We start from the raw sequence: 20,893 nt of genomic DNA, 5'->3' as shown, positions 1-20,893 counted from the left end.
AAGGAGTCACCTCCTAACCCATAAGATCATGAGTTCGAGTACTACTATTGATATAAAGATTTTATTGGTGGGCGATTTATAAGTATCTTTGTAAGCGCTCTCTGAACTTAGTGAGTTTCAGAACCAAACTCAGCTAAACTTTTTTTTATAAAAAAAATGGTACAATTAAGTAGTGACCATGTTTTTAATTTTCGTATAGTTTTGAATCTGTGCAAGTTTCTTAGTTTTGATTATGAACTTATAGTAATCTGCATTTTTCTGATTAGCTTCCTTTTCCTTTGCTGTTAAAACTCAATTTTATGTTGTTATATAAATATATATTTTAATATTATAATTGTAATAAATTATCTTTTAATAAAAAAATACAATCAAGTATGCTAATCTTTTCATCACCCGCATCCCCTATAATTTGAGATTGTGGATTAAAAAAACCTGTGTTATGTATGGATTAGTGGTTATTTGGATTTGGACTAAATCTAATATTTGAATCCACAAAAATTTGGATTTGATCAAAATCCAAGCAAAATTTTCAGTACAATTCCTTTAGAATTTCAACTAATTTACTCTAATGATTTCAAATTTCAACCATCATTTTTCAATGGTACCCAAAGATTTTGACAAGTCATATGAATAGAACAAGTCATTTTTATTGGTCTGAATTTTTATACTGTCCAAATAAAAGATTTTAAATCTAACATTTAAATCCACATCCATCTATCCAGCCACCACCCCCTCATATTGTGGCCTAACTTAGCTATTAAGAGTTATTGATCTACCGGTGGTTCTAATGTACATTGTAATCTTGCAGCCTTTAAGCCAACAGAGATTGCTCACTTTATGCCCTTCATTTTTGCTCATCACTTGTGCCTTTGATTAGTCCTTTCTATAAGTTTATTGGAACATTAAATAGGTATTCTTTGATATAAGCTCTCATTAAAACCTGTGCTGCAGCAGGAACAAGAAAGGGTATAAATTAATATGATTACAAGATTCAGCAACACCAATAGAAATAACATTGAAAATTACTTCAATTTTATGACAATTAAAAGGCTTTAACTAGCATTTAACCATTTTTCTTATCACATGAACTGATTAAAAACTCGTCAAGGACCGAAGGGAGTATTTGCAAAATCCAACGAACTTACACAACCTCGTCGAATAAATAAACCCATTTCAGCAACACTTTATGATTACATAGTTACATATTGAAACTAAAACCCAAAAAGAAAGGCCATATTTCACATCATACAACTAACTACAAGGCAAAAGCCACCTCCCCTGAGCTCGCTAGGCACACCCCCGTCAAGAAATGGCGCAAGCGGGGGTGTACTTGTACAATATCAATTAAAAGATATAGAATGACACTGTTATTTTTGTTTTTTCTTTTACACAATGTGAATACTGTTATTCTAAACCTGCAAAATGTTATTTACACTGCTTTGTCCCGACGGTAAGGAACACTTCTCAGTTTTCATATCCACCTGATGATGTTCATTAATCTTCCCAACGAGTCAGCAGAAATTTGTCAGCTGTCTGTCCGATCACGCTCGTCCTGTTCCCCGAGGCATTTTCTTGGAAGTAGCTGCCACAAATAATTTTGTTCAGCTAAAATAAACTAAAACTCATTGATATGTTATATGGTGATTGAACGAATTCCCACACGGAAACTAATTCATCATATTAGAGACAAATAATGAGTGTCCATCACAAACATCAATTTGCAATTAAATGAACGTTTCAGGCTGCACAATCCAAAACACAACATTTCATTGCTCTGTGACTTGTAGATGGACCGCTGTGATGGACAATTACCACCTATGACTGAATTCAAATCTTAAGCTTTATTACAAACAGTCAAGCAACGAGCTTTTATGACGTCACATTCTAGGACAAGGGCAGAATTTTATTTTAGATGAGATTCAATGTTAAAAGGGATAACTTTCTGGAACAGTATCAACTACAACGACCAGACTGGCAACGTATAAAACCCGAATTGGAATGACCCCAGTACAGTGTAAGGGAACATCATCTACAACAGTCACCACTCATCACAAACTTGCTCAGCTTGTTGCATGCTAATGAAGTATCAATTTTTAAGATATTTTATTCACATAACTGAGCTAAAGGCTATGTTCTTTGCAAAAGGGTCTCAACAACTATAATTACTCTTTGCAGAAATAAAACAGAATTGTGTATGAGAGTGCATACCATCTTCAACATCCTTAAGCTGGTAGTAGTGAGGCGCTATCTCCACCAACCACTCAGGCTTTAGTTCCGTGACCTGCAGTTTAATAGGTGGCTTCAGCTATTAATCAATATTATCGAGTCAAAATTGTCATAGTAGAACAATGAATTGATTAACTGCTAGCGTTACCTGTCTCATGTACTCCTTGGTAGTGAGAACCAGTTCATGATATACAACCCATCTTGGGAGCACCTTTGAAATGTAAGGTATAAATGACAATCAGACAAGAGTATCAGTTAGATATTCGTTACAAGAACATAGCAGTCCTAACTTTGTGTTTTGCATGTCCATGTCTAAGCAACATAAAAGATTCTTCAATTGTTTCAAATAGTCGCTGAAGGAAGCTTCAAATTGAGTAGAACAAGGTCCTCAGGAATGTTCCACATGAGCAAGCTCAAGCATCGATTAGGCAAGATTGCGATGCAAACATCTTAACAAAGTGATTTTAATGCTGATTAACCTTCATCAATAACGGAACTTACAAGGTACTTAGTTGTTGGAATATTATAATATTTTCATATGTAAAATAAAATAAAAAAAGAAAAAAATATACCTTTTTTTTTTGTGTGTATTCACTTGGTATCCTGGCCAACCACTCAAGGAATTACAGGCTAATCCAGATTGGCCATGGTAGGACCCATATAGGTAGCGATGCTACCACCTACACCGCTGCGTTTCCAAAAGATTGAACCCGTGACTTTTGGTTAAACTGGAACAACTCTTATCAGTTGATCCAAGTGCTCAGTGGTAAAGTATACCAATTTAGGGTGTGTTTGGATGAAATCAAACCGTGGTTTGAAAAAGTGATTCTGGAGAATAGATTCTGAGGAGAATAGATTCTGTGAAGAATAGATTTTGTAAAAAAGTGATTCTGAGAAGTGAGAGTGTTTGGATAGTTGTTATCAGAAGCACTTTTTATATATACAAATTACTAAAAAAAAAGACATAAGTTAATATGATAATTACAGAAAAATAGATTTTATGATATATTTTAATTTGAAGGAATAAAATTATTAATAATATATTTTTACCAACATAATAATAATACATAAGATAATATAATTAATAAATAATTAATATGTATATATATTTATAAAATATAAGATTAAATATGTTTATAAAAAAATATGTTTATAAAAAAATAACAAGATACATATCATATAGGCTCTCACACTCTCCTTTTTCTCTCCAAAAGTAAAAAATTTCTGCTTTTTCCAAAACCATGGTTTTGGAGTCAAAACCATGGTTTTGACCCAAAACCACGGTTTGCCCAAAACCAGTGGGTGTTTGGGTGACTTATCACCCAAACCATGTTTGGGTCCCAAACCATGGGGTGTCACCCAAACGGAGCCTTAATACCATTGTTTCAACCATAGTCTGACCATTAAACCTAGAATTAGTGCGTTGAACAGTCCAGTTTTTAATAGCTTAGTGACAATATTAATTAGCTATGTAAGAGTTATCAGATAATCTGCATGATAATAGATTTAATAACTTGTTATAGAAGTAAAATTTCTATTGAAATTGCACTGAGGCCACTTTCAGGGTTTACATTTTAGTTTGTCTTGCACTCGACCCGCTTAGTTCACAAGAAATCTTCCACGCAAAATTTTTTCCAAATTATTGCAGAAGGAAGGAAACAATTCATTGGAGAAACAGATAATGTGAGTCATCGACAGCTTACAGCTGTTAAGTACCTGAGACAGTCCAGAACTAGGATGTATATGAACAGTCTGCGGATGTTTCACTGTCCGATAAGATCCATTCTTTTGCAGCCTCGCGGAATGTGGGAAAAAGCCTGCAGAGATTAAAGTTAGATTAAGCAGGCTAAGAAAAAGAGTGCATAAGTACTACTATTGTTAGCTTACCAGATGTTATAGATTTTTTAATGGCATCCAGATCACCTTCATTTGAAGTTGGTTCAATTTCAACCCTCTCCAGAAGGCCTGCAAGTTGATCTCGGATATCCCTAGCCCGTTTCATACTCCTCACCTGCACATCAGAAAAAATTCATAAAAGAAAAATTCATCAACATTCCAAATCAAGCAAAGAAGACAGGTAACAGCATCTGTGATAGTGCGATCACCAATTACATTGCTTGTGCAGGAAACCTTATACATTGGCAGCACTAAAGATACTAGTATCCAATTAATTATGTCCATAAAACATGCTCCAATAGGATTACGATCTACTGCTGCTTTTTTTTTTTTTTTGGTTGGTTGAACTACGGATGCTTATTTTGGCATTGAATATGAGATCACCAACATCAAATATTTGGCCAAGCTAAATCCATACATATTTCCACTAAATATAGATGTAACAAGCTAACTTGCAAATTGATGTGAAGTACCTGTATATAATTTTCGTAACACCACTGTGTCGAATAATTGGTCTCCTTCCATGAATTGTATACCTGAACAGAAAAGCTTTCCAATAAATGAACATAAACATAAGGTAAAACCAAATGCCTAAGCAGTTAAAATTAGGCGTCTAACTATGGAAACAGTCAAGGGGCTAATTCTCAAATAATTAAACCTTTAGTAGTGCAATATGATCTCCAACATTTCCAGTGTGGAAATTCAGCCGTGCATTATCTGCGTGTACTTGTTTATCCTTTGGACGGTAAAATACTGAGTTCCCAATAGAGAGCATAGCGGCAATAGAAATGATCTCCTCTGAACACTTGTACTTGTCTGAAGCCACTATCATTTTAGATAACATGGGGTCAACGGGAAACTCTGCCATCCTCCTACCTACCTTTGTTAACTCACCAAGCTTATTCAATGCGCTTAATGCAAATAGAAGCTCCAGTGCTTTCAATAAAGCCTCAGCAGGTGGAGGATCCATAAAATCAAAGTGCAGTAAGTCATGAATCCCAAGGCTTTTCAAAGTCAGAACTACATTTGCAAGATTAGTCCGTTGTATTTCTGGTACAGTGTTGTCATCTAAATCATGGTAATAATTGTATGCAGTATACAACCGAAAGCACTTTCCAGGGCCTGTTCTTCCAGAGCGACCAGCTCTTTGATTTGCTGAGGCTTTTGAAATTGGCGTTATCAACAAAGATTCCATTCCTGTTCTTGGATTATAACTTTTCATCTTACAGAACCCAGGATCAATAACGTACTTGATCCCATCAATTGTCAATGATGTTTCGGCGATATTAGTAGCAAGGACTACCTTCCGTGCTCCTTCAGGAGTTGGTTCAAATATCTTAGCTTGCAGCTCAGTTGGTAGGTTTGCGTATATAGGACAGATAATTAGCTCAGCAATTTTAGTCCCCAGACCTCTAGTTCGATGCTTCATGATCTCTTCAGCTGTTTCAATTTCTTCTTGACCAGTTAAGAACACGAGTATGTCTCCAGGAGGTTGAGTTACATGGATTTGGAGAGCTGTTACAATAGCAGCATCTAAATAGTCAGCTTCTGGTGCCTTGGTATAGTGTATTTCAACAGGATATCTTCTCCCAGGAATTTTGAATATGGGAGCAGAATCGAAATAATCACTGAACTTCTCTGCATCTAGTGTGGCACTTGAAATCAGCAACTTAAGATCAGGCCGAAAACGAGCAATATCCTAGGCAATAAAAACAGAGAACATAAGTATCTTGCTCTGATGGGTTATAAAGAGGAAGGCATCCACATAAGAATCATAGCACAACAATCGCACAAAAAACTACATGCCAGCACTGTCCCAAACATAGCTGGGCAAATCATTGCAAAAGTCTGATTATAACAGATTTGTTATACATAACGAAGATAATAAATGTAAGCAGTTATATGCTTCAACTCGCATGAAAATGAGTTGGGATGCTCATTGTTCAGGAAAAAACCCACCCAATTGTCCACTCACCCACTAGAATGATAAAAGACATTATATTTTGGATCCAGAAAATAATTTCTGCTCACCTTTACCAATCCAAACAAAATATCAGTTGATAGTGTTCTTTCATGAGCCTCATCCACCATCACAACACTGCAAACATTTCACGAACAAAATTTGAGAAAAATTGTACTGCATCAACTGAATCAGGACCCAACTCGAAAGTACAAGCTCACCTGTAGCTGTTTAGATCAGGTTCACCAAGAAATTCTCTCAATAGCATTCCATCTGTCATATATTTAAGAATAGTCTTCTCAGAGGTGCAGTCCTCAAAACGAATGGAGTAACCAACCTTCAAAGATTAAAGCAATCGAATAATGAAAGCTTGCACAATGAAGACATCGACAGTTTATAAATAAATAAAAAATTCTTAAAGACATGGTTGTTTCTCCCAGATGACCGCAAACATTAGCTCCGCGACCCAAACATGAGTCACAAGTAACCCTTACAACAGCAAATGTTCTATTAAAATAGTTACCAATTGTAATGATGAAGGGATCCTACCTCATGTCCTAACTTCACACCCATCTCCTGAGAGACTCGAGCAGCAACACTCATAGCAGCAACACGTCGAGGCTGAGTACATGCAATCTGTTAAAAAGCTAAACAAGTTAGCAAGCTTTAATAAAACCAGCAGAAACAGCAGAACTCCATTTAATTCTACCAACACCTAAAAAAGGTTGCAATAACTTAGGAAGGAGAGCAGAAGTTGCTACAATTTGCATTATTAAACATTGAATGATACAATTAAAATAATCTTATGACACTCATCATCATAAAATATACAGGCAGCTAATTGTTCCCAAATTTACAAACAAAAGTTGACAAACACGACATAAACAACAAAATACAAGTTTACAAGCGAGTGACAACCACATAATGCTAAAACAGTTTGCACACAATAAAAATTGCTACTAAAACATCACAGAAAGCCCACCAATGAATTTTAGCACGTTACAAACTAAGTAAATAATGAAATGATACCTTCCCATGCTTTGTGTACCCAGCTTCATGAAGATACTGAGGTATCTGGGTAGTCTTTCCAGAACCAGTTTCACCAACGATCACAAGTACCTATTCAAAGGAGTTAATCATGGTTCTTTGTCAGATCATACATTGCAAGTACTGTGGAAGAAAAGAATACAATAATGTTCACAGGTGACACAAACGAAGTGCAAACTAGGAGAACAAAATTAAACTAATCCCTTGAAAAAAAAAGCCATAAAATCCAGGGTTTCTTAATTTGTAGAATAAATTACACAAATCTGTGGGAAATCTGAATAATTAATACTACTTCCGGTCTTTAATATAAGATCCAGTTAACTAATTTGAAGAGATTAAGAAAGTTAAAAAATTACTTAATTATAACATGCTACATGATCTTTTTAAAATACTTATATGTATTATAAAATTATACATCGGTTTATAAGTTAGGCAAATTAGTTTGGAGAAAAAAGAAAAACATAAATACTTTAAAGAATTTATTTAGCTTCCTTAATCTCCACAAATTAATCAACTCGGACTTATATTAAGGATTCGAGGTAATATTATGTAAATGGTCAAATATCTCCAGGATCCTTTTCTGTCCTGTATATCCCTGATGTTATGCTTGTGCTTGTTAGGAGAATTGCATATTTTTTGTACCAATAACCCTAAATAATACAATATATATACACATATATATGTATTCATCGGCATCTACACTTAAAACATCCTTTGTGCTTCACTAAAATCACATGAACACCCATTTTTAAAATATATTGCTCCCTTTTCTTGAAACCAAAAGTTCTGCTATACTTCAGTCCAATTTAAAAGCCATTTTATTCAAATACCCTCCATTAACATAAATGCATATTTTTCTCTTAACTAAAATACCTTCATATCCAACAACTCAGAAAAGGAATTAAAAATTTTAGTAAAAAAAAAAAAAAGAAATTTAGCACATGTTTTTACAATGAATAAGAGATCTGAGTCATACTCTATCTAGTAGTAGAGTGGATAAGGAAATATGAAAAGAAAAGGAATTAAAAAAGAGTGAAAATAAGCCATGCCTGGTGTTCATGAACAGCTTGGATCAAGTCATCCCGAAATGCATAGATGGGTAATGCTTTCCTGTCTTCCTGAATAAAAGACAATTACGAGTGAGGAAACTGCCCATAAGATTGCAGGCTGATGTTTTTCTATTAACCCAGCTTAGAAATTTGATATGTAAATGGCAAACATCCCAATTTTTACATGATCAATGAGATTATTTCATCACTCAATCTTTCCAGTTGACATAAGATACAAAGAATATTAAATTTGTGGACTTTCCAATATCCACTCCTAAAATTTTTTGCTTAAGATGGTCAGTAGCTGAAACTAATGCATTGGGATTCTTTGGGGCATACTGGTATCAAAGGAGAAAAATGCCGGCCCAAGCTTTCAAAACTTCTCAATGTCACTAATAGAATACTACCTGAAGTGCCTCTGACGCTGTCTTGGCCTTGGACTTTTCAAGTGAATCTGTCATCTCATTATCAAACTGCAAAGAGAAACCGTCTCAAACACAAGAATAATTACGCAGAATATAGCATGCATCAACTAGTGATTGACATACCTCATCTCCATCCATCACTGATGCTTTGATAAAATCTATCTGGTCCTCAAACACAAACCTGAACATAAAATACAATTGCTCATCTGTAGTTTTGCACAATCAAATAAGGAGTGATCCAATCAATCACATGATTACCACACATTCATATCATTAACATTGGAATTGGAAGTATATACTAAAATTCCATCCAATGAGCAAGTGCAGCAAATTACTATATAATCTCTAAAATAAAACTACTATCAAAATAAATCTATATAATCAACTTACTGATAGTCATCAGATGCTTGTTTTTTATTTTTAGAACCAAACTTCAACGTTGCCTTCCCTGAAAAACACAAATTAGATGCATGTACAGAATGATATAAAAAAATTAACTGAAAACTTATTTGGAGTACACAGCAAAATATGATAAAGCATCAGGAAAAATATACCAATTTGATGCTCCTCCCATGCTTCTTGTTCAGCAAATGGGTTCATTTTCTCCTCAGCATTTGGATCCCTATAAATGATAAAATGAAAGATTAGGTACTGTTAGAAATTTAATCCATGTCAGATCACGTCAAAAGAAAATCTGAGGAAATACGGGACATTATAGTTTCTGATTAATATGGTAAAACTGTAATTGAGATATCAATCTATCCTTTTCCATATTTCTTAGAATTTGAAATCACGGTCATAAGTTAAACTGAAACACCAATACCTATCCTAATGAGAGGCAAAATTAACCTGTAGCGCTGCAGAGCCACAGCAAATCTCTTTTCTTGATCAACAACCCCTTCCTGATCATAAGCTTCAGGCATCCTATACTGCACTCCCAGAAGGACATGGGTGAGTTTAATGAGGTCATAAAAACAACTTTAAGTTTACAAGTAACAATACGAAGTATACAGATATTCCAATCTTCACTCATCAAAATTCGTTTACAAGGACTGCAGATTTACATATTTCATGAATTGCTTTTCCTCCCTAACTTCGATAAATAATAAGGTAGTATGACCAAGTGAAATTTGTAATTCGTAAACTGATGCTCCAGCCTACCAGTACCAATATGACAATATCAATTCTTCCCTCTGAACAATTCATAATCTACTTTCAGTCACCTTGAAGTAACCTTTGTAATTAACTCAAACACCTCTACGCAAAAAATGACACCATGAAGGCAAGACCATCTAGATCCAGTTTTGAGAATATCAAAAGACCCCCCCGGGGGGGGGACACTAGATTTTACCCCGTGCAATGCTTCACAAGGGAGATAAAATTTTGTAAGAACACAATTTTAAAAAAAAAAAAAAAAAAGAGTACAATTTGCAAGAAGAATGGCAATTATACATTATTTTGGATTCAAAATTCCACATATATGATGACGATCCTGCCAAGAAGTTAAACTCAACTGATGAAATAGTCTTAGCATTACTTAATTCTAGTCAATAGAAAGCATTCGCAAAGCCAAACGAAAAGAAAATAATTGTAAAACAGTTTGAAATTCAGAAGTTATATTTCAGTAAACATTAACAATGAATAAATAGCTGAAATTTGACCTGCCAATTGAGACTTACAAAGTTATAAACTTATTATTACCTCATTCACATCATCTTCCTCCATCGACCGCTTCTTTATGAGATCATATATCTCTTTCTTGTACCTGGGAACAAGAACGAACTGAGACTTTTCCTAAATTCAAGACAATAGAGCACATATTTGCAAGCACTCCTACTTTTTTTTGGGGGGGGGGTATAATCTTTACATGCATAAGCAGAATACAACAAATGCAAGTGCAAATCCTAAACAAACAAGTTGAACATGCAACTTCATATGAGCATAAAGGAGCTAGTTACTTGGTGACGTAGATATGGCACATGGCCTAAACTTGTTTGAAGGAAAAAAGAGCACGTGCAAAGTGACAAACGTTTTCTTGTACAATGATGACAAGAAACTCATTCTCACATTTTCTCTGAATATCTTAAGCTATCAATCAGTTGTTAACATTGGCAAAAAAAAAAAAAAATTGACGAAAGAGTGATGTCCAGACCACATGTTACCTTTCAAAAGGGGAAAAAATCGCCTCTCAGTAACCAATAAAAAAAAATTGAGCCAGAAAACCTTAATGAAGAGATAGATTACCTGAACTCACGGTATTCTGCTTCTGTAAGCTTCACCCCTTCAAATAGATATTGCTCATCTTCTATATCATCTCTGAGACAAAACATGTTATATTGTAAAGACGTATCCAATCATAGAAAATAACTCAATTATAGCATATAAAGCAGTTTACTTAGAAAAGCCAACAATCGATTATTCCACTGTGGAGACTGAAAAATCTAGAACTACCAAGAAATAAGACAATGGAGCAGGACCATACCTCAGTTCATCTAACTTCTTTTGCTCCCTTTTCTTCAAGTATTCTTGCCTTGAAACCTTTCTGAACCAAGAGCATAAAACAGGAAGTGTCACGAAATATTTCTTAACTTTGGCCCCTTTCATAAGCAATCAAAAATTTATTCCGTGTATGACAAAGAATATAGACAGCAGATTTTGCAAATTCGAATATGTATGAGCCAGTAAGAAATCACATGTAAAAATCCATTAAAAAAAAAAGCTGGTTTATGCATAAATAAGGGTGTTTCATAAGAAAGAGAAAATCTATAACATGATTTTTTGAAAAATGATGCTCAAGATAAGTCTAAGGTGCAGCTTGATTGTCCATTTCATTTATCATCCTCCTTTATTATCTTTCAATCTCCTTTTATTGGGATGGATAGTGATGTTCTCTAGTCCTTGCCATTGCGTGTATACAATACAAGGTAGAATGGTTTATTGAAGGAGTCATTGCTATTTGAAGGATAAGAATAACTATCATGAATACCACAAAATCACTCAACTAAGGAATTTCCATTGACAGATAACTAGATATTAATGTTGAAGGCCTTGTAGCCTAGCGGCATGGATACTCCTCTATAAGTGGGAGGCTACCGGTTCAATTCCGCTCGTAATTTTAAGCCGTTAATGCCTACCCCTTTAATTCAAGGGAAAAATAAACCACATTGAGGAGAAATTCCTTAGATTTTCCCTCTTCCCTTCTTTAATGAAAGGAATTTTGGGATTTGGATTCCCTTAATCGATATTTCTTCAAATAAGCCTTAATTAAAGGATATTAACCATCAGATTGTGAACTAGTGGCGTTCAGGGAGAGTTACATGCCTGTTTTGTTTTTTGTTTTTTGTTTTTTTTTTTTTTGGTCGAAAGATAAACCAAGGTCTTTACTTCAACACCATTGGATCATAATACGATGGTTAATGTGCCTCAGTTGAGGGGATCCAAATTGGAATTCTAAGGGGTATGAAGCACAGGGTAGTATAACTGAACATTCTCAATAGAAATATAATAGTAAATTCGATGCAGTATAATGTGAGCATGTTTTAAGGAAAAGGGCCTATTGAGAATGTTCCCAACTGTCTCTCTACATGCTCATGAAAAATTGCAGATTAACCTAACCTCTAATGAACAAGGGCCTACTTAAAAAACTTCTTTACACCATCTGAGATGCTTTTATCATTAAAGAAAATTTCAGAAATACAAGAGAAATTACAGACTAGATGGCTTATATAAAAGGAACGCATTTTTCCAAAGACCTGGGCCATCAACTACCAAGGCATTGACCAGTACAGCTATAAAACGAAGACTTCCCGAGTATATAAATAAAACACGTAGCACATCAACAATGAAATAAAAAAGTATACAACAAACCTTAGACTTTGAATACCATTCTGCTCTGCAGCATTAGCTCTTCGTTTTGCCTCCTCTGTTGCAAGAAAGAATGAGGAAAGCTCAAAAAAACCAACATACAAATTCACATAAATATGAATGCAAGCTTACGTGCATACTTTAGGTATGGAAATAAAGTGATACAGAAATGCCTATACCTTCCTCCTTTCGTGTTAATTTTTGCTCAGTTAACTGCAAGGAAAAGAGAAAAAAGATGAAGATATGAAACAGAGAATTAAGAAAGCCAAGGCCTGGTAATAGCTGAACCAAGAAAATTTTCTGCACTAACACGGCTAGTTTCTGAGTCAGATCCAAGCCAAATTAATCATACACATAAAATCGTATAATATAATGTTTTTTTCTTAAAAATTAACTTGACAAAACATAATAGGCGCAACAACTTTGGGGGGGTGGGGGACCAAAAGTAAGGCCTTAGTAGCCAAAGTCAATTCATGTAGCCAGTAACTCAGACACCAACTTATTCATATCCTTCTCAACAAAGAACAAGATCATTAATGTTGTTTGACTCCATAAAATGATAATTTTACAGCCTCCATCCAAAATAACACAGATTAGGAAAAAATGAACTCTAAGCAGACCAGACACCAGCAATTGAAGCAAGAGGAAGAGAAAAAGTAGCTTGAATATACACAAGTACCTTCCGTGTCCCTGCTGCATCTCGTTCTCTTATGTGTTGCTCCAATTCCTCCCTTTCTTTTTGGTCACGTAACCTTTCTTCTTCTGACTGTTTCCACATGAACAAGCAATCACAAAAGACGATGACAGATAAGGAAAACATGTGACTGTTTAATGTCGAAGGAATCCAAACAAGAAAAAACAAAAACTATGACTGTGCTATAAAATACTTAAAATAATATGTTAATCAGGAGTGATATTAATGGTAGAATGCAAAGAAATCCAAAACAAGAGAACCTAACAACAACCAAATGGAATAATAGACCTCAACCTGTGAAGATGCTACTAAGGGATTACATTTCTTCAGGCCCATGTTAATCATAAAACAAACCCAAAAGGATCCCCGTCAATTACAAACTCTATATTACTAATTATAAGTGATTAACTAAAAAAAGATAATATAATAAATTTCTTCCTCTGATACTACATCAACATTAGATTAGGATAACGTTCATCTAAAACTTATGTATTAAGGCATCACATGAGAAAACAACATCTCAACAAGGGACATGGCGAGAATAAACAACAAGACCAAGCCTCCCTAACTCGTATTTCTGAACGACAATAATAGTCTCACCAGCATTATTGCACGTATGGATCAAAGTATCACCTAGCAAGGGGTCTAGTTAACCAATGGGAGAACAGCTGAGATGAATGCAAAGTTGAATCCATTAATTATAGACCTTAAGCAAAATCCAATTTTGAGCATACACATTGAGCAAAATCCAATTTTGAGCATACACATAAATCCAACTGATTGCACAAATTATAATAAGTAGAAACTAGCATATATATCTCATACATATTATCTAGAAAGCTATTTAGTGCATTAACACACATCTATACACACAAAAAAGTACCTCTGAACCATCATCTGCATCTGGTGAAATTCGCCTCTTCACTTGTCTCTCCTTTTCCTCCCTTGCAATCACCTGCAGGTTTCCATTTCGTCAAAACAAAGTCAAATGCTCTAAGAAGAGCCATTAATTGGCAGCTTCCCATGACAAAAGAAAATGAAAGTAAAATTTTAGGTCACAAGAACTTTGCCTCATCATCTTCATCATTGTCCACTTCATTTTTTTTCCTGAACCGTTTTTTCCGACCTTCAGTCTTTCTGGACTCAGAAGCAGTTCGCATGGAAGATTCATCTTCCTCGTCATCATCAGCATCCAAAATTGAGTAAGTCTTTTGCTTTCTAACCAGCATTGCAGCTTCTCTCTCTTGTTTCTGATAAATCTGGCATATAATACAAGCAGCATAGCAAAGCAACAAAGATATGAGATGTCAGTTTTAAAGGATAAAAGATATTATGATGGTAAATCTATATGTATAACTATCTGATCGCTGCGCCACAACTAACATTTAAACCAGATCACAGATAAAACAACTAACATTTAAACCAGATCACAGCTAAAACAACTAACATTTAAACCAGATGATCTGCGAGGAACTCTTGCAAAAATCTCTTCAGCAAATGCACGAGTCTCACCCGTTGATGAGCATCCAAACTCAACCAATTTGCCCACTACATCAGCTGGTGAAGTAGCTTGCTTTGCTGCAACCACAATAATATATTTCCAAAATATTTCACATGAGACCCAGGCAAAATATACATTTTCCAAAAAGAGTTTTAGAGATAATATAGAAGAAATTAAAAGTATGGAAAGTGGTTTGGTATGAATTACATAGTCCAATAACGTATTGTATAATAGTGGGCTGAGAATATCCCAGTAGTGACATGAGCTGGTCCGATACCCATGCGTTCAAGCTGTCATCATTCCCCATCTCCGCTGCATGCAGTGCATAAAAGACCAGAAATAAGACTTAAATAAATTGAAAGGTCAAGAAAAACTAAAGGAGCGGCTTTATAATGCAAAATACCCGTCAGTGATAAAAAGGTTAATCAAAAGTTGCACATTAAAATAAACAAAGCAACAGATATGAGATCTTCGCAAGAGGTGCAAATGTCAGAGACGAAAGGCAGACACAGTAAGATTATCCAAGTTAAAGGTGCGAAAAAAGTGCTTGTTTAAATACATGGGTGCAGTAACTGATTGCGATAAAAAGGAAACAATGCGTCGTAAATGAATGCAAGTCTTTCGAAGGTTCATAGGACTGAAAATATTAAAAATGGAATAAGAACCCGACGCAATCAAGCTTGGCTGATATGAGCTATATTTTGAATGCTTCTAACCTTCAGAGTTCTAAAACAAGCGCAAAATCCCAAGTCTCTAAAGCAAAAATAAACTTTGCGCACCTTTCTCGGATGATTAGACAAGTAAAAGAGAAAACAAAGATTCAGTACTCAGAACTCCCAATGGGATGCAGAAGACAAAGCTGTATTGATTCTTGCGTCACTGTCACTGTCGAGCCTCTAGGTGTTTTGCGGTGCAAAAGGCAACTTCGGAGGAGGAGGGAGGGGAACCGAGATACAAAAGAAGTCGGTTAGGAGACGTGCGTATTCTTCTAATCTTGGGACAATCACTTATTACTAAAATAATTAAAATTTTCAGTTATTTTGTAACCTATGATCAAAGCAAACCCATCATGGCAAATTTATCAGGGAACAAACGCTCAGGGAAATATCTGCTCCATAGAACGCAGATCCCCTACCAACGACATTACAGATAACGTGGAGAAGAAAACACCCACCCTTCAAATGACGACGCCGCTACTAAGGACGAGTTCCCCGCGCCGACTCCGTCAACCGCCGTTCGTTCGCCTTACGCCGGCCACGCACCCTGGTTCTCGCTGGCCGCAGAGTGAAGGCTCGACAATGGGTTCAAATTGTCTTTGGGCCTTGGGGTAACAAAAATTTCTTAGGCTTTAAGCCCATTTTGCCTCCAAAAAAGTGTGGTTAAAAATGCTATTCTAAAATGCAGCACATGCATTCAGCTCAAAAAAAAAAAAAATGAAAAAATGCAGCATATGGATATACATACAGCGTTGGTGCTTAATCATTGCATACCCATTCTTTCACTAATTTCTACCCTTGTTTATTTTAATTCAGATTATCCATTTTTTAATTTTTAAATTAAAACATTATTTGTAAGATTTTAGAGACTGAAACACTAAATAGTTAAAAGTTTCTTTCTTTTTTGAAATGCATTTCTTTGAATTTTTTTGCCGGACCTTCGAAATTATATTTTATGCAACATAGACATCTATAGTTAAATCGGTTGCGCGGAATAATATACTGACTAAGCCAAAAAAAAAATTACAGAAAATATTTTTAGAGAATACTACACGTCCTGTATGCTTATAAGAAACTTCATGTCCCTAAACTACAGGAATGTTAAGTTGTTAACTGACCGGGCGTTGCTAGTTTCGCGCCGTTTTGGTCAATAGCCACTGTTGCCATTATTTTGTGTTGTCCGTTTCAATTAATCCACTACAAATGAAGGCCTTCCATACTATACAGGCCCAATTTGGGGGCCTTTCATACTGGATAAGCCCAGTATGTACGGGCTGGATCGTTCGTTTCTTCTTCTCGGGGTGAAAGGCGCTGTGATTAATAATTCAGATCGGCTTGTATCAAAAAAATGAATTCAGATCGGCTTCACTGAATTGGACCCAGGGATCTTTGAGCTCTGTTCGCTCGATTCTTGATTCTGGGAGGCTGATTATTTCCAATTGCAAAGGCTGCAAGTGTCAGTGTGTGTGAATTTGCCTGTGTGTTTAAATGGCTGCTCCATATGCTCACATGATTCAATCTGCAACCGTTTTGCGCAAGAGCAATCTGTATCTTTCGCGCTATGACTGCGGCAAATACAATGGTAAGAGGGGACGTCCTCATGTAGCTTTTGCCTCAATCCAGCAATCAGAGAGAAACATTTCCATCGACCCCAAGGTATTTACAAATATATCAGGTAGCTTGACCCTTTATTGAATCTATGTATGAACCATGTTGCACAAATTCTTGTTTACTGCACTATCATTAACATAAAATACATCATTATTATTGTTCTTGAATCCCTTATATTACAAATGTTACTTTCAAGTGATTCATCAATATGCATTGAAACAGAAATTATAATATACACATTTCCCATCTTCTGTTTTTGGGTGGCATAAAATAGTAATTTGATTCTTCTAGCCCTATTTCAGTTGTTGAAGTTGAATATTCATTAATGGGCTTTTAAGGATTACTGAAAACAGCCTTACGAAGTTTGTGATCCAACATTTTTCATCAATGTTCCATAGACATCATGATGTGAGGATGGAATCATAAAAATGAAGTACAATGAAAAGGAGTCTGTTGACTTAGGAGCCTAGCTGGGAAATTGCTCGAGGGAGCTGTTGAGAAAATAAGAAACCCGGCTTATTCACCCCAGTTTACTGTTCTTTATCGAGGAAGCCAACCTCTTTTTGCTGAAAATAATCTTAAATTGCAGTTGCAAAAATAGCATATAAGTTTACTGTTCACATCTCAAAATACATCATAAGAAATAATCTATTAAAATTTAGATTTTTCTCTCTTCACACAATCATAGGTATAGCCATAAAGGTATGGCTGTAAACCGGGAAAAAAAAATCGAGTTGAAACTTGAGCTTCTCAACTAATGTTTTACTGATTAATTGTTGTCTCTATATAAGCTAAAGCTGCAGGATATTATTGAAAAGGGGTTGACTATTTATCACAGGTGTTCTTGTCTTTGTACTTCCTAATATTGTTATGTCGCACTTGTGTGAGTTGATTCTGCATCCAGTTTTGTAATACATAAGATTGTGCGAGGTGGCCTAGTGGTTGAGTCAACTGGTAAAAATTATCCTACTTTAGCTAGTATTTATCAAGTGATAGCAGTAATTTTCCTGTAGATGTGATTGTGGTTTGAAACATTCTTACAGGTTATGCTTATTTCAGGTTGAATCACTTCTAGACAGCGTGAAATGGGACAGCAAAGGTTTGGCGGTGGCAATAGCTCAAAACGTGGACACAGGAGCCATACTCATGCAAGGCTTTGCCAATAGAGATGCTCTCGCTGCAACCATATCCTCTCGCAAGGCAACATTCTATAGCCGCTCACGGTCAACATTATGGACAAAGGGAGAGACCTCTAATAATTTCATTAATGTTCTTGATGTCTTCCTTGACTGTGATCGTGATTCTGTAAGACCCTGTTTTCCTCTTCATACTGAATTGTTTTATTTTGCCTTTAGTATTTCCAACGAAATGTAATTGCTTTTCTCTTGTAATAATTCTGTTTTAGATTATATACCTTGGGAAGCCAGATGGGCCAACCTGTCATACTGGGTCAGAGACATGCTATTATACGTCAGTCTTTGACTTGTTAAAAGAGCAAGAGGTTAGCTTCAATCAATCAATCATTAAATTTCTTATTGTTTGAGTGATTCACTGATTTGAGTTATCTGTGATAGGCCAAAGGAAGTAGATTGGCTTTAACCTCATTGTATGCATTAGAGTCAACAATCTCCCAGCGCGAAGCAGAGTTAGCAGAAGGAGAAACTGGAAAGCCTTCATGGACAAAGCGATTGCTGCTGGACCATAATTTGCTGTGCTCTAAAATCCGGTAAGGTATTTGTAATTCAATCATGTTATTCTGTTGACATGGAAAATATTTCTGACCATGTTGTGAAATTGCTTTTGTATGATGGTTTTCTTTATACTTAATTTTTCTCATAAATTGATAAATTCCACTTGCTTGAAGAGTCTAGACTGATCAAACACATAGAACCTGTACCTTTAGGTTGTAACCATAACTTGTACTGACAGAGAGGAGGCCGATGAGTTGTGCCAAACACTCGAGAACAACGAGGACAAGTCACGAGCTGCCTCAGAGATGGCAGATTTACTATATCATGCCATGGTTTTGCAGGCAATTAAAGGAGTGAAAGTAGAAGATGTTTTGGAGGTTATTCGAAAAAGATTTTCTCAATCCGGCATTGAGGAAAAGAGAAGCCGGGCGTCTAAAAAATCAGAGGAACATTGAAGGTCCTGTCAAATCTGCTTCTGAAACACCATTTTGAGTCTGTGGTGACTGTTGATGGGATACAGCATTCATGGACATCAGCAGACAGGTTCACTTTGTAGGGATAATGTTGTCGTATTGTGGTGTACATTTTGTGTTCTTTACTTGTTGTTAATGTGATTGTTATCGTCCCGATTCTCCCTAGATCAGTTTCACACATTTTAAAGGCTTTGATAGGTGACTTAATTGGTTGGCTTGGATGCTTATTTATGGAATGCTGTAGTATCATGATTTCTTATTTTAAGAGCAAGGGTGTTGGGAGTTTTTGCACTTTTTTCTGGTGCGTGTTATTGAAGGAAAATAAGAGAGAAAGTTCAAGATCAGGAGGTTGAGATAGAATCCCGCAACCATTTTCCCACTGACTTATTTTCTCCTTATCTTCTGAATGAAAGGCAGAAGCACAATGCCATCTCCAACCTGCACCTGCTGCTCACGTGGATATTTATGGTAATGGTGGGAAGAATTTAATGAAGTGATGGATGCTGACAACAAGGATTGGGTTGGAGAGCTGAAATGTCCAATATTATTTGCGTGGTCAAAGCCTTGTGCATCGACCTAATGAATGAACCACTTTAAAGAGAGCAGAAGTGAGGGAATGTGCCGCAGAGAATTGGGAAGTAAAGTATGATTGAACCTTTTGGATTGGACTGAAAAAGTTATCCAAAGTGATCCAGAATGCTTTTGAATTGCATGGTGATCAAATTCCACTGTTTGAATCTGCAAAAATGTAAACCTGTCTATCTATCTATTTAATACTCTTCCAATCTTTAAGAGAAGACCTATATAACTAATTTGATTAGATTAACAAAGTTAGATAAGTTAGTTAATTATAAGAAATAGGGCATGTTTTTGTTAAAACATTATAATCATCTTCTTTATTATCCTTCTCCTCTCTTATTCAGTTATGATTGAAAGAGTATCTATAAGGGTAATTTAAGAAAAACTGGTAAATGTAAGAGATTAAATTCAACTCAATAATTAAGTTCTATGTTAATGACCAAAGGAGTATATATGTGTGTGTATATATAGTACGTATATAGTATTTAGTTTCTTTTGTTTTGCGTTCGTACCAGTATTTCCTACCTATAAAAAAATATATTGTTTGATTATAATCTCCCCGTGCTTGAGTTCTGGTTGTGCTTCATATCCCACAGTTTATTTAAAACTTTCTTGTATTTTTTTGACCAGATTTAAAACTTTCTTGTAGAAGAATACCGTGAAGGAAAAACTGTTCTTAAATAACATCCTTAAACAGCATCCATACTTTTGGAATACAGCCACTAGTAAACGGAGATTATACATATATCTATATATATATATATATATATATATGCATGTGTGAAATAGTGAGCTAGAAAGTAAGATTTTATAAATCATTTCATGCATTAATATACCATTATGTTTTTTATCAACAATCTACGTTATAATGTATTCCAATTAAATATACACATATAATGATCCTTTAGAAATTATAAGATGTTAATGTCTTACAGTTGATTATATCTAATCAAAATAAAACATATAAATACATCTCTTTTGATGTACTAATATCACAAGTAACTCAAAATACCTCCTTTTCTGAACGAGAATTAAAATCATAAGCACAAAATTGCAAAAATCCTACTTCCATTGTTCATACAAGCATTCTGTTTATATATATATATAGAGAGAGAGAGAGAGAGCATTTATCAACAATTTTTTATTGCTATAAAATTAATT

General features: G+C 35.3%; 2 protein-coding genes across 7 annotated transcripts; one reads left to right on the top strand and one right to left on the bottom strand.

Moving 5' to 3' along the window:
• Nucleotides 1-1,141: 1,141 nt before the first annotated feature.
• LOC114723096 (pre-mRNA-splicing factor ATP-dependent RNA helicase DEAH1) lies at nucleotides 1,142-15,970 on the bottom strand. Of its 5 annotated transcripts, none has more exons than XM_028909240.1 (29): nucleotides 15,837-15,970; nucleotides 15,442-15,585; nucleotides 14,870-14,974; nucleotides 14,609-14,739; nucleotides 14,232-14,420; nucleotides 14,045-14,116; nucleotides 13,147-13,233; nucleotides 12,647-12,680; nucleotides 12,471-12,525; nucleotides 11,086-11,145; nucleotides 10,848-10,919; nucleotides 10,305-10,368; nucleotides 9,453-9,532; nucleotides 9,158-9,225; nucleotides 8,994-9,051; nucleotides 8,727-8,784; nucleotides 8,586-8,651; nucleotides 8,179-8,247; nucleotides 7,112-7,201; nucleotides 6,632-6,718; nucleotides 6,304-6,419; nucleotides 6,154-6,220; nucleotides 4,781-5,821; nucleotides 4,596-4,658; nucleotides 4,114-4,237; nucleotides 3,943-4,043; nucleotides 2,375-2,437; nucleotides 2,209-2,281; nucleotides 1,142-1,582 (listed from the first exon to the last, which is right to left on the bottom strand). In XM_028909240.1, the coding sequence occupies exons 3-29, from the start codon at nucleotides 14,967-14,969 to the stop codon at nucleotides 1,542-1,544; spliced, it is 3,129 nt and encodes a 1,042-aa protein (XP_028765073.1). In that variant the 5' UTR covers nucleotides 14,970-14,974; nucleotides 15,442-15,585; nucleotides 15,837-15,970; the 3' UTR covers nucleotides 1,142-1,541. The 5 variants fall into 5 exon arrangements, with proteins under 5 accessions (XP_028765073.1, XP_028765074.1, XP_028765076.1 ...); XM_028909241.1 differs by having other exon boundaries at nucleotides 15,490-15,585; XM_028909243.1 differs by lacking the exon at nucleotides 15,442-15,585 and having other exon boundaries at nucleotides 15,838-15,970.
• A 767-nt stretch (nucleotides 15,971-16,737) lies between these two features.
• Nucleotides 16,738-19,876, top strand: LOC114723101 (histidine biosynthesis bifunctional protein hisIE, chloroplastic). Of its 2 annotated transcripts, XR_003738212.1 has the most exons (6): nucleotides 16,738-17,034; nucleotides 18,049-18,294; nucleotides 18,395-18,490; nucleotides 18,564-18,715; nucleotides 18,919-19,771; nucleotides 19,798-19,858. XR_003738212.1 is itself a non-coding variant. In XM_028909251.1 (5 exons), exons 1-5 carry the CDS (start codon nucleotides 16,867-16,869, stop codon nucleotides 19,133-19,135), a joined length of 879 nt encoding a protein of 292 aa, XP_028765084.1. In that variant the 5' UTR covers nucleotides 16,738-16,866; the 3' UTR covers nucleotides 19,136-19,876. The 2 variants fall into 2 exon arrangements, 1 of the variants encoding a protein (XP_028765084.1); XM_028909251.1 differs by having other exon boundaries at nucleotides 18,919-19,876.
• Nucleotides 19,877-20,893: the final 1,017 nt, after the last annotated feature.

The sequence above is a fragment of the Neltuma alba genome, unplaced genomic scaffold, assembly GCF_004799145.2.
Source record: "Neltuma alba isolate B1F8T4 unplaced genomic scaffold, ASM479914v2 tig00012124_pilon, whole genome shotgun sequence".
NCBI lineage: Eukaryota > Viridiplantae > Streptophyta > Magnoliopsida > Fabales > Fabaceae > Neltuma > Neltuma alba.
This window is presented reverse-complemented; position numbering and strand designations above follow the sequence as displayed.